The sequence below is a fragment of the Dendrobates tinctorius genome, unplaced genomic scaffold (genome assembly GCF_039654945.1).
Source record: "Dendrobates tinctorius isolate UK_male_01 unplaced genomic scaffold, ASM3965494v1 ptg000059l, whole genome shotgun sequence".
Classification (NCBI taxonomy): Eukaryota; Metazoa; Chordata; class Amphibia; order Anura; family Dendrobatidae; genus Dendrobates; species Dendrobates tinctorius.
This window is the reverse complement of record NW_027361727.1, coordinates 15,561,157-15,578,313: the sequence shown is the minus strand read 5'-3', so window position 1 is coordinate 15,578,313 and position 17,157 is coordinate 15,561,157. Positions and strand designations below refer to the sequence as shown.

The following is a 17,157-nucleotide window of genomic DNA, read 5'->3' as shown; positions in this document are numbered from 1 at the left end:
TAGATAGATAGATAGCTATTTTTATTTTTTATGTCCCATGTGTTAAAAGTTGAAATACCATCCCTGGAACAAAACAGAAGTAGTGTGTCCTTAAGACATGTGGAGTGTAGCTGAAAGATGTCCTTTCCTTTGCTTTGAAATACTATGTTATGACCTTACCTTTTATGCATTTTTTTAAAAAAAATTTTTGACAAATTTTTTTCCTCAAGGTTCAAAAGTTGTAATACCATATAGGGCATAAAACATGAGTACGATATCTTTAAAGCATTTGGAATATAGGTGAAATGATTTTTTTTTTTTTAAATCTTTATTTAATTTTTTACTTTCTTTAGATATTGTGTTTTGACCCCATGTTTATGTTAAATGTTTTCCATTTTTCTTTTTAAATATTTTCATTAAGTTTTTTTTTTTGTTAATTTTTCAAAGGTTACAATTTAGAAGCTGAAAGATCATCTAGGGCACAAATATGCTATTGCAAATCTTTAAAATATCTGGAATTTAGAGGAAAGACGTCTTTGGCCGTAAGCGTCTTCTTGATTCTCTCTCGTATCGCTGGTTATTATCGTTCTATTTTCCGGAGCTGACAACTGAGATGACAACGTAGTATTTACCCCGGCTCCTGCCTGTCAGTGTAGTCGCAAAAAGGAAATCATTACCGCAGACCCGCAATGTTATTATCGTTCAGTGAGGCACTTTACCCACCGGTATGATTGTCAATGGTCCTGTTAACAACACAAAAAAAGAAGAAAAACTCTCAGAAGCTTTTTATTGGTTTGCGGCAAATCTTCAGTCTTACGGATTGAATCCTGTATCAATGTCATGATATGTCGCAATGTCGGAGATATACTGTGACCTTCCGTTGGTCGCGCTTATAGAGGAAGTCAAAGTTGGTGACTTTGCCGAGTTATTTCCATACATTGATCCATTGTGCCGCATTGTTTCGACACATTCTTCATCATCGTATTCTACAGAAAAGTCTTGAGGATTTCTCCTGTGAATTAAGATCTGACTATTTTAGGATGTCGGGGGAAAATTAGAACCCACATAAAATGGCTGTTCGTTTCCGTAAACTTATGTTGTGTCTTTTCGCGATATTGTTAGTAACGCAATAAACAAATTCAATTCATCACTTTTAGTGCGAATGCCGAAAATACAGCACCAGGTTCGTGTACCGCGCAACGCTGGGAATCCTGACGACTGGGAAACATAAAAAAAAATGTACAAAAGCCACGGGGAATTAATGTATAGGATGTGAGCTGAAAACAGTGGATAGAGCGGAGGAGGTGGAGAGAAGAATTAGGCTTAGCTCATACCGACTTCCGTCAAACGCTTTTTAATCTCTTATCTTTCGGGTTGACAGATCTGTTAAAACACGTAAAAATCCTTTTTTTTTTCTCCCCTTGGACTTATGATGCGTCTGTTATGATGTGGTATTGTGGCCATCAGAAAGCAATGGAAAAGAACGAAAGCGTAGGATCGGAGGCTTATTGCTGTTCTTCATCACTGTCAGGACTGTCCATGATGGAGCGTAGGAATCTCGGAGCAGGCTCGGGATAAACCTGTGATCATTGATGCAATAGTATATCCCATGCTTTATTTACAGCAGACTAGGAATTTCCTCCACATATATTACTTCCGTACATAAAGAGGTTCGCGTGTACATTATGTCATTTTTATTAGTCCCCTAATAATAGTTTTATGGTCGTCAAAATCAGTCTAAAAAAAAGAGAGTAAAAAAACAACAACTGTCATTGGCATACACAAAGTTCCATTAAGGGGAATGTGTTATTGGAAAATATATAATATATAAAGATCAGATATTTTACAATTTTCACACTTGCTAACTGGTCATAAATTAGACGAATTCTGTTCCGTACAAAAGGCTTTTGCGCAGTCTCATTATCATCACAGAGAGGATTACAGTAGATAACACAAGATCCACTATTCACTATAGCTGGTGTCACAGCTCACCTCCTCCTCCTGTACAATGACTGATAGCGCCTCTATATACAGTAGATAACACAGTATCCACCATTCACAATAGGTGATATCGCAGCTCACCTCCTCTCCTATACAATAACTGATAACACCTCTATATACAGTAGAAAACACAATATCCACCATTCACAATAGGTGGTCACAGCTCACCTCCTCCTCCTGTACAATGACTGATAACATCTCTATATACAGTAGATAACACAGTATCCACCATTCACAATAGGTGATATCTCAGCTTACCTCCTCTTCATTCTGTACAATGATAATAACACCTCTATATACAGTAGATAACAGGATCTTTGATGAAATATTAAGCTAATTTGATCAGGCCACGAGCTGACTGGACTAATGGGCGTGCCCACATCAACTCCCCCACACCCAACTGACAGGTCTCTCCTTACACACACAGAGATAAACACCTGTCAGTGTAGCTGAGTGGGTGGGGAGAAGTCACCAGAGACCTTCCTCTTGGCCTGGTACCTTGTCCTTGGTCAAACTTCCAATTATATTTTTCCAGAGTAAAGCATAGATTTTGGTAATGGAGGAGCCGGTCTCCGAGTCTTGCTGTTGGGGGTCCGGACATCACTAATACGGATGGGTTCCCTTTAATCATATGAAATACTGCTAATGTTCCAAGAAACCCCATGGGATAAGATGTGAGGGCTTTGAAATGCCAGAGGAAGTAAGCTATGAAAACAGGAAGACACATCAGAGGAATCACAACTGACAGAGGAAGAGGTTACCCAAAATCTGGGAGGGGTCGCGTTACTGTATGTTTACACTTCACTTCACCATATAAAAGGAGAAATAATACAGAATCTGTCGTATGAAACACTCGTCACTTTCCAAACTAAAGTTTCATGCAAAAGCTAAAATTAACAATAACTTTTTTTTTCTTAAACTTGATTGACAGTCCTTCATCAGTCCAAACCATCGTTTGGGATCCTTGCTGCAGTCAATGAAAAGGCAGAAATGGATCACTTGGATCTGGAGAAAGGCCATTCCATTGATGAAATGATAGAAATCTGCATCCAAAACTTTGGTAAGTGCCTGAGTATGTGCAGTGTTCGATTTTATCGATAGAATGTAAGTTTTCTCTTTCTTTCATAGTCTCCTTACTGTAACTGTCTTAGAATATTAGCTCGTAAATGAAAGAATTAACAACTTCGCTTCTGACGTGCAAAAATGATTTTGTGCTTATGCTAGCCATTTCCTTTAGTTAATAAATCTGTGATAAGTGTTGGTCTGCAATCTCTATTCCGTTATTCATTTTCACACACCCCCAATTTGCAGCGTGATGCAAGATTTTTTTTTTCTTGCGGGAGTGTCTCTCCCAGGAATATAGGCAGGATGTGAGGTCTTTGTGTATCCAGGGTGCTACTGTCTTCATTAGCTTTTATGTATCAACACTAAGGGTGCAGTCAGGCGTTCGTATACCTCGGGCCAAGACCGGACTGGCCGGCGGCTTAACCCACATGAGCCTGACAGCTGTCATGATCTAGACTGGGTTTTAAGTCCTGTCTTTCAATGTTCCTGGTCTGGTCATTTCAGGGGTTAACTTTTCTCAGCCTCAGCCTGGTCTCAGGTTTGCTATTTAGCTTTGCTGCATCCTGCAGGCGGTGTCAGCTATAGTTCTGGCTTTGGCGTGTGTATCTGACTCTGGTACACCCTGATTTGTCCTGCTGTGATCCCTGACTTGCCCCGTGTCTGGTTATTCCCTCTGTCTGTCCTGACTCAGTGTTTCCCTTTAAGTTTGTTGACTCCCTGGTTTTGACTTGGCTTGCATTCGGACCTGCTTCTGTCTTGGTCTTATCCGCTTCCGACCGTTGCTGATCCCCTGGTTTGTTTCTGACCATGTGTACTGCTGTGACCTCTGGTACTTCTGCTCCTGACTGTTTCTGACTCGGCTCGTCTTATCACTCTTTTGTCACCTGGTGGCGTTTGTGCTGCTGCTCAGTGTTGCTACGCTGTGTGTGCAACCTCTCTTCCCTCACCAGCACCCCCTGATGGAGGTTGCGCTATACTGCACTGCAGTAGCATGACAACAGCCTCATATATTTTTATGTAGCTGTCAGGTTTGGGTCAGAATAGCCACCGACCTGTCCGAGCATTGCCGTCCAATCTCGGTCTGATTTATACTGCAGTCTGATTGCGTCCTAAGCAAAACTTCTAAAGTTCAACAGGCTTGCTCAAATTTGACCAGTCAATTTGAAAAAATGGCTGTTTAGTGTTAAAAAAAGCTGTTTAATACGCACTGATGTCTCTCAAGCGTATATATTTTAAGCTTTTTTATTATTATTATTTTTTTTTTATTAAATATTTTTTTTAACCCCTTTCAAGACCATTTCTAAAAATGTGCTCAGCCTTTAAAGGGAAGGGGAACGTTGAATTGGAAATCTGCTGCTAAGAGTTTTCCGTCGGTAGACTGACCGTATGGCAGAATTCACCGCAAACTAATGAACAAAACAAACGGCACATTCACAATCTTAATCTTACCTGTCAGCTCATTATTTCTTGCTCCTTTACATTTCGGGTGCATTTAGCACCAATAAGCTAAATTCCGGTGTTCTGACCCCTGTTTATCGGCCTTTTTCCCCAGACTGACTGAAGAGTGATCAGGACTGAGCGGGTGCTAGCAGGCTGCTCCATCCCCACACAGTGTCACATTGTCGGCAGCTCATTTCCTTTATACACGGCAGCAATGTGCTACCGAGAACTCTCAGCTTTGTTTCAGTGTAAATGATCCAACGGTCCAACATATTGCTGGTTTGTTGGGTGATTGCCGGCACACATACTGTATGCTACACACACACACTCCATGCTACCCCCATATACATGCTACACATGTTACACACACACCATGCTACCCCCATATACGACACATGTTACACACACACCATGCTACCCCCATATACGACACATGTTACACACACACACTCCATGCTACCCCCATATACATGCTACACATGTTACACACACACACTCCATGCTACCCCCATATACATGCTACACATGTTACACACACACACACACACACACCATGCTACTCCCATATACATGCTACACATGTTACACACACACACACACCATGCTACCCCCATATACATGCTACACATGTTACACACACACACACACACACACCATGCTACCCCCATATACATGCTACACATGTTACACACACACCATGCTACCCCCATATACATACTACACATGTTACACACACACACACCATGCTACCCCCATATACATGCTACACATGTTACACACACACCATGCTACCCCCATATACGACACATGTTACACACACACACTCCATGCTACCCACATATACATACTACACATGTTACACACACACACCATGCTACCCCCATATACATGCTACACATGTTACACACACACCATGCTACCCCCATATACATGCTACACATGTTACACACACACCATGCTACCCCCATATACGACACATGTTACACACACACACTCCATGCTACCCCCATATACATACTACACATGTTACACACACACCATGCTACCCCCATATACATACTACACATGTTACACACACACCATGCTACCCCCATATACATACTACACATGTTACACACACACACACACCATGCTACCCCCATATACATACTACACATGTTACACACACACACACACACACACACACCATGCTACCCCCATATACATACTACACATGTTACACACACACACACACACACACCATGCTACCCCCATATACGACACATGTTACACACACACCATGCTACCCCCATATACATACTACACATGTTACACACACACACACACACACACACACCATGCTACCCCCATATACATGCTACACATGTTACACACACACACACACACCATGCTACCCCCATATACATGCTACACATGTTACACACACACACACACCATGCTACCCCCATATACATGCTACACATGTTACACACACACACACCATGCTACCCCCATATATGACACATGTTACACACACACACTCCATGCTACCCCCATATACATGCTACACATGTTACACACACACACCATGCTACCCCCATATACATGCTACACATGTTACACACACACACCATGCTACCCCCATATACATACTACACATGTTACACACACACACACACACACACACCATGCTACTCCCATATACATGCTACACATGTTACACACACACACACACCATGCTACCCCCATATACATGCTACACATGTTACACACACACACACACCATGCTACCCCCATATACATGCTACACATGTTACACACACACACCATGCTACCCCCATATACATGCTACACATGTTACACACACACACACCATGCTACCCCCATATACATGCTACACATGTTACACACACACACACACACCATGCTACCCCCATATACATGCTACACATGATACACACACTCCATGCTACCCCCATATACATGCTACACATGTTACACACACACCATGCTACCCCCATATACGACACATGTTACACACACACACTCCATGTTACCCACATATACATACTACACATGTTACACACACACCATGCTACCCCCATATACATGCTACACATGTTACACACACACCATGCTACCCCCATATACATACTACACATGATACACACACACACACTCCATGCTACCCCCATATACATGCTACACATGATACACACACACACACTCCATGCTACCCCCATATACATGCTACACATGTTACACACACACCATGCTACCCCCATATACGACACATGTTACACACACACACTCCATGTTACCCCCATATACATGCTACACATGTTACACACACACCATGCTACCCCCATATACATGCTACACATGTTACACACACACCATGCTACCCCCATATACATGCTACACATGTTACACACACACCATGCTACCCCCATATACATACTACACATGATACACACACACACACTCCATGCTACCCCCATATACATGCTACACATGATACACACACACACACTCCATGCTACCCCCATATACATGCTACACATGTTACACACACACCATGCTACCCCCATATACGACACATGTTACACACACACACTCCATGTTACCCCCATATACATGCTACACATGTTACACACACACCATGCTACCCCCATATACATACTACACATGTTACACACACACCATGCTACCCCCATATACATGCTACACATGTTACACACACACACACACACACACCATGCTACCCCCATATACATGCTACACATGTTACACACACACCATGCTACCCCCATATACATGCTACACATGTTACACACACACCATGCTACCCCCATTTACATGCTACACATGTTACACACACACACACACACCATGCTACCCCCATATACATGCTACACATGTTACACACACACACACACCATGCTACCCCCATATACATGCTACACATGTTACACATACACACACACCATGCTACCCCCATATACGACACATGTTACACACACACACTCCATGCTACCCCCATATACATACTACACATGTTACACACACACACCATGCTACCCCCATATACATGCTACACATGTTACACACACACCATGCTACCCCCATATACGACACATGTTACACACACACACTCCATGCTACCCCCATATACATACTACACATGTTACACACACACACACCATGCTACCCCCATATACATGCTACACATGTTACACACACACCATGCTACCCCCATATACGACACATGTTACACACACACACTCCATGCTACCCCCATATACATACTACACATGTTACACACACACACCATGCTACCCCCATATACATGCTACACATGTTACACACACACCATGCTACCCCCATATACATACTACACATGTTACACACACACACACACACACACACCATGCTACCCCGATATACATGCTACACATGTTACACACACACCATGCTACCCCCATATACATGCTACACATGTTACACACACACACACACACCATGCTACCCCCATATACTTGCTACACATGTTACACACACACACACACCATGCTACCCCCATATACATGCTACACATGTTACACACACACACACACACCATGCTACCCCCATATACATGCTACACATGTTACACACACACACACACCATGCTACCCACATATACATGCTACACATGTTACACACACACACACACACCATGCTACCCCCATATACTTGCTACACATGTTACACACACACACACACCATGCTACCCCCATATACATGCTACACATGTTACACACACACACACACACCATGCTACCCCCATATACATGCTACACATGTTACACACACACACACACCATGCTACCCACATATACATGCTACACATGTTACACACACACACACACACCATGCTACCCCCATATACATGCTACACATGTTACACACACACACACACCATGCTACCCCCATATACATGCTACACATGTTACACACACACCATGCTACTCCCATATACATGCTACACATGTTACACACACACCATGCTACTCCCATATACATGCTACACATGTTACACACACACACACCATGCTACCCCCATATACATGCTACACATGTTACACACACACACACCATGCTACCCCCATATACATGCTACACATGTTACACACACACACACACACCATGCTACCCCATATACATGCTACACATGTTACACACACACACACACACCATGCTACTCCCATATACATGCTACACATGTTACACACACACACACACACACACACACACCATGCTACCCCCATATACATACTACACATACTACACATGTTACACACACACACACCATGCTACCCCCATATACATGCTACACATGTTACACACACACACACCATGATACCCCCATATACATGCTACACATGTTACACACACACACACACACACACACACCATGCTACCCCCATATACATGCTACACATGTTACACACACACACACACACACACACACACCATGCTACCCCCATATACATGCTACACATGTTACACACACACCATGCTACCCCCATATACATGCTACACATGTTACACACACACACACACCATGCTACCCCCATATACATGCTACACATGTTACACACACACACACACCATGCTACCCCCATATACATGCTACACATGTTACACACACACACACACCATGCTACCCCCATATACATGCTACACATGTTACACACACACACACCATGCTACTCCCATATACATGCTACACATGTTACACACACACACACACACACACCATGCTACCCCCATATACATGCTACACATGTTACACACACACACACACACACCATGCTACTCCCATATACATGCTACACATGTTACACACACACACACACACACCATGCTACCCCCATATACATGCTACACATGTTACACACACACACACCATGCTACTCCCATATACATGCTACACATGTTACACACACACACACACACACACCATGCTACCCCCATATACATACTACACATGTTACACACACACACACACACACACCATGCTACCCCCATATACATGCTACACATGTTACACACACACACACCATGCTACTCCCATATACATGCTACACATGTTACACACACACACACACACACACACACACACCATGCTACCCCCATATACATGCTACACATGTTACACACACACACACCATGCTACTACCATATACAGTACATGCTACACATGTTACACACACACTCCATGCTACCCCCATATACATGCTACACATGTTACACACACACACACACACACACACACACACACACACACACACACACACACACACCATGCTACCCCCATATACATGCTACACATGTTACACACACACACACACCATGCTACCCCCATATACGACACATGTTACACACACTCCATGCTACCCCCATATACATGCTACACATGTTACACACACACACACACATACACACCATGCTACCCCCATATACATGCTACACATGTTACACACACACCATGCTGCCCCCATATACGACACATGTTACACACACACCATGCTACCCACATATACATGCTACACATGTTACACACACACACACACACACACACACACACCATGCTACCCCCATATACATGCTACACATGTTACACACACACACACACCATGCTACTCCCATATACAACACATGTTACACATACACACACCATGCTACCCCTATATACATGCTACACATGTTACACACACACACCATGCTACTCCCATATACATGCTACACATGTTACAAACACACACACACACACAAACACACCATGCTACCCCCAAATACATGCTACACATGTTACACACACACACCATGCTACCCCCATATACATGCTACACATGTTACACACACACACACACCATGCTACTCCCATATACATGCTACACATGTTACACACACACACACCATGCTACCCCCATATACATGCTACACATGTTACACACACACACACACACACACACACACACACACACACACACACACACACACACACACCATGCTACCCCCATATACATGCTACACATGTTACACACACACACACCATGCTACCCCCATATACGACACATGTTACACACACACCATGCTACCCACATATACATGCTACATATGTTAAACACACACACACACACACACACCATGCTACCCCCATATACATGCTACACATGTTACACACACACACACACCATGCTACCCCCATATACATGCTACACATGTTACACACACACACACACACACACCATGCTACCCCCATATACATGCTACACATGTTACACACACACACACTCCATGCTACCCCCATATACATGCTACACATGTTACACACACACCATGCTACCCCCATATACGACACATGTTACACACACACCATGCTACCCCCATATACATGCTACACATGTTACACACACACACACACACCATGCTACCCCCATATACATACTACACATGTTACACACACACACCATGCTACCCCCATATACATGCTACACATGTTACACACACACCATGCTACCCCCATATACATACTACACATGTTACACACACACACCATGCTACCCCCATATACATGCTACACATGTTACACACACACCATGCTACCCCCATATACATGCTACACATGTTACACACACACCATGCTACCCCCATATACATACTACACATGTTACACACACACACACACACACACACACACACACACACACACACACACCATGCTACCCCCATATACATGCTACACATGTTACACACACACACACACACACACACCATGCTACCCCCATATACATGCTACACATGTTACACACACACACACACACACACATCATGCTACCCCCATATACATGCTACACATGTTACACACACACACACACACACACCATGCTACCCCCATATACATGCTACACATGTTACACACACACCATGCTACCCCCATATACATGCTACACATGTTACACACACACCATGCTACCCCCATATACATACTACACATGTTACACACACACACACACACACCATGCTACCCCGATATACATGCTACACATGTTACACACACACCATGCTACCCCCATATACATGCTACACATGTTACACACACACACACACACACCATGCTACCCCCATATACATGCTACACATGTTACACACACACCATGCTACCCCCATATACATGCTACACATGTTACACACACACACACACCATGCTACCCCCATATACATGCTACACATGTTACACACACACACACACACACACCATGCTACTCCCATATACATGCTACACATGTTACACACACACACACCATGCTACCCACATATACATGCTACACATGTTACACACACACACACACACACACACCATGCTACTCCCATATACATGCTACACATGTTACACACACACACACACACACCATGCTACCCCCATATACATGCTACACATGTTACACACACACACACCATGCTACCCCCATATACATGCTACACATGTTACACACACACACACACACACCATGCTACTCCCATATACATGCTACACATGTTACACACACACACACCATGCTACTCCCATATACATGCTACACATGTTACACACACACACACCATGCTACCCCCATATACATGCTACACATGTTACACACACACACACACCATGCTACCCACATATACATGCTACACATGTTACACACACACACACACCATGCTACCCCCATATACATGCTACACATGTTACACACACACACACACACCATGCTACTCCCATATACATGCTACACATGTTACACACACACACACCATGCTACCCCCATATACATACTACACATACTACACATGTTACACACACACACACACCATGCTACCCCCATATACATGCTACACATGTTACACACACACACACCATGCTACCCCCATATACATGCTACACATGTTACACACACACACACACCATGCTACCCCCATATACATGCTACACATGTTACACACACACACACACACACACACACACACACACACACACACCATGCTACCCCCATATACATGCTACACATGTTACACACACACACCATGCTACCCCCATATACATGCTACACATGTTACACACACACACACCATACTACCCCCATATACATGCTACACATGTTACACACACACACACACACCATGCTACCCCCATATACATGCTACACATGTTACACACACACACACCATGCTACCCCCATATACATGCTACACATGTTACACACACACACACACACACACACCATGCTACTCCCATATACATGCTACACATGTTACACACACACACACACACCATGCTACCCCCATATACATGCTACACATGTTACACACACACACACCATGCTACTCCCATATACATGCTACACATGTTACACACACACACACACACACACCATGCTACCCCCATATACATACTACACATGTTACATACACACACACCATGCTACCCCCATATACATGCTACACATGTTACACACACACACACCATGCTACTCCCATATACATGCTACACATGTTACACACACACACACACACACACCATGCTACCCCCATATACATGCTACACATGTTACACACACACACACCATGCTACTACCATATACATGCTACACATGTTACACACACACACACTCCATGCTACCCCCATATACATGCTACACATGTTACACACACACACACCATGCTACCCCCATATACATGCTACACATGTTACACACACACACACACCATGCTACCCCCATATACGACACATGTTACACACACTCCATGCTACCCCCATATACATGCTACACATGTTACACACACACACACACATACACACCATGCTACCCCCATATACATGCTACACATGTTACACACACACACACACCATGCTGCCCCCATATACATGCTACACATGTTACACACACACACACACACACACACACACACACCATGCTACCCACATATACATGCTACACATGTTACACACACACACACACCATGCTACCCCCATATACATGCTACACATGTTACACACACACACACACACTCCATGCTACCCCCATATACATGCTACACATGTTACACACACACCATGCTACCCCCATATACGACACATGTTACACACACACACACTCCATGTTACCCACATATACATACTACACATGTTACACACACACACCATGCTACCCCCATATACATGCTACACATGTTACACACACACCATGCTACCCCCATATACATGCTACACATGTTACACACACACACACACACACACACACACCATGCTACCCCCATATACATACTACACATGTTACACACACACACCATGCTACCCCCATATACATGCTACACATGTTACACACTAACCATGCTACCCCCATATACATACTACACATGTTACACACACACACCATGCTACCCCCATATACATGCTACACATGTTACACACACACACACCATGCTACCCCCATATACATGCTACACATGTTACACACACACACACCATGCTACCCCCATATACATGCTACACATGTTACACACACACACACACACCATGCTACCCCCATATACATGCTACACATGTTACACATACACACACAATGCTACCCACATATACATGCTACACATGTTACACACACACCATGCTACCCCCATATACGACACGTTACACACACACACTCCATGCTACCCACATATACATACTACACATGTTACACACACACACCATGCTACCCCCATATACATGCTACACATGTTACACACACACACACACACCATGCTACCCCCATATACATGCTACACATGTTACACACACACACACACCATGCTACCCCCATATACATGCTACACATGTTACACACACACACACACACCATGCTACCCCCATATACATGCTACACATGTTACACACACACACACACACACACCATGCTACCCACATATACATGCTACACATGTTACACACACACACACTCCATGCTACCCCCATATACATGCTACACATGTTACACACACACACACACACCATGCTACCCCCATATACATGCTACACATGTTACACACACACACACACCATGCTACCCCCATATACGACACATGTTACACACACTCCATGCTACCCCCATATACATGCTACACATGTTACACACACACACACACATACACACCATGCTACCCCTATATACATGCTACACATGTTACACACACACACACACACACCATGCTGCCCCCATATACGACACATGTTACACACACACCATGCTACCCACATATACATGCTACACATGTTACACACACACACACACACACACACACCATGCTACCCCCATATACATGCTACACATGTTACACACACACACACACCATGCTACTCCCATATACAACACATGTTACACATACACACACCATGCTACCCCTATATACATGCTACACATGTTACACACACACACCATGCTACTCCCATATACATGCTACACATGTTACACACACACACACACACACCATGCTACCCCCAAATACATGCTACACATGTTACACACACACACACCATGCTATCCCCATATACATGCTACACATGTTACACACACACACACACCATGCTACTCCCATATACATGCTACACATGTTACACACACACACACCATGCTACCCCCATATACATGCTACACATGTTACACACACACACACACACACCATGCTACCCCCATATACATGCTACACATGTTACACACACACACACCATGCTACCCCCATATACATGCTACACATGTTACACACACACACACCATGCTACCCCCATATACGACACATGTTACACACACACACCATGCTACCCACATATACATGCTACACATGTTAAACACACACACACACACACACACACACACACACACACACACACCATGCAACCCCCATATACATGCTACACATGTTACACACACACACACCATGCTACCCCCATATACATGCTACACATGTTACACACACACACACACACACACACCATGCTACCCACATATACATGCTACACATGTTACACACACACACACACACCATGCTACCCCCATATACATGCTACACATGTTACACACACACACACTCCATGCTACCCCCATATACATGCTACACATGTTACACACACACCATGCTACCCCCATATACGACACATGTTACACACACACACTCCATGTTACCCACATATACATACTACACATGTTACACACACACACCATGCTACCCCCATATACATGCTACACATGTTACACACACACCATGCTACCCCCATATACATGCTACACATGTTACACACACACCATGCTACCCCCATATACATACTACACATGTTACACACACACACCATGCTACCCCCATATACATGCTACACATGTTACACACACACCATGCTACCCCCATATACATACTACACATGTTACACACACACACACACACACACACACACCATGCTACCCCCATATACATGCTACACATGTTACACACACACACACACCATGCTACTCCCATATACATGCTACACATGTTACACATACACACACCATGCTACCCCCATATACATGCTACACATGTTACACACACACACACCATGCTACCCCCATATACATGCTACACATGTTACACACACACACACACCATGCTACCCCCATATACATGCTACACATGTTACACATACACACACCATGCTACCCCCATATACATGCTACACATGTTACACACACACACACCATGCTACCCCCATATACATGCTACACATGTTACACACACACACACCATGCTACTCCCATATACATGCTACACATGTTACACATACACACACCATGCTACCCCCATATACATGCTACACATGTTACACACACACACACCATGCTACTCCCATATACATGCTACACATGTTACACACACACACACCATGCTACCCCCATATACATGCTACACATGTTACACATACACACACCATGCTACCCACATATACATGCTACACATGTTACACACACACACACCATGCTACTCCCATATACATGCTACACATGTTACACACACACACACCATGCTACCCCCATATACATGCTACACATGTTACACACACACACACCATGCTACTCCCATATACATGCTACACATGTTACACACACACACACCATGCTACCCCCATATACATGCTACACATGTTACACATACACACACCATGCTACCCACATATACATGCTACACATGTTACACACACACCATGCTACCCCCATATACATACTACACATGTTACACACACACACCATGCTACCCCCATATACATGCTACACATGTTACACACACACCATGCTACCCCCATATACATGCTACACATGTTACACACACACACACCATGCTACTCCCATATACATGCTACACATGTTACACACACACACACACACCATGCTACCCCCATATACATACTACACATACTACACATGTTACACACACACACACACACACCATGCTACCCCCATATACATTCTACACATGTTACACACACACACACCATGCTACCCCCATATACATGCTACACATGTTACACACACACACACACACACCATGCTACCCCCATATACATGCTACACATGTTACACACACACACACACACCATGCTACCCC

The 17,157-nt window shown here is 43.8% G+C and overlaps 1 protein-coding gene across 1 annotated transcript in view; it reads left to right on the top strand.

The window, feature by feature from the left end:
- RASGRP2 (RAS guanyl releasing protein 2) overlaps window positions 1-17,157 on the top strand; it is a 169,452-nt gene that overhangs the window by 61,349 nt on the left and 90,946 nt on the right. The window contains exon 2 of the mRNA XM_073578445.1: window positions 2,912-3,040. Coding sequence (XP_073434546.1) covers window positions 2,971-3,040 — 70 coding nt within the window. The 5' untranslated portion in view covers window positions 2,912-2,970. The remainder of the gene's footprint in view (window positions 1-2,911; window positions 3,041-17,157) is intronic.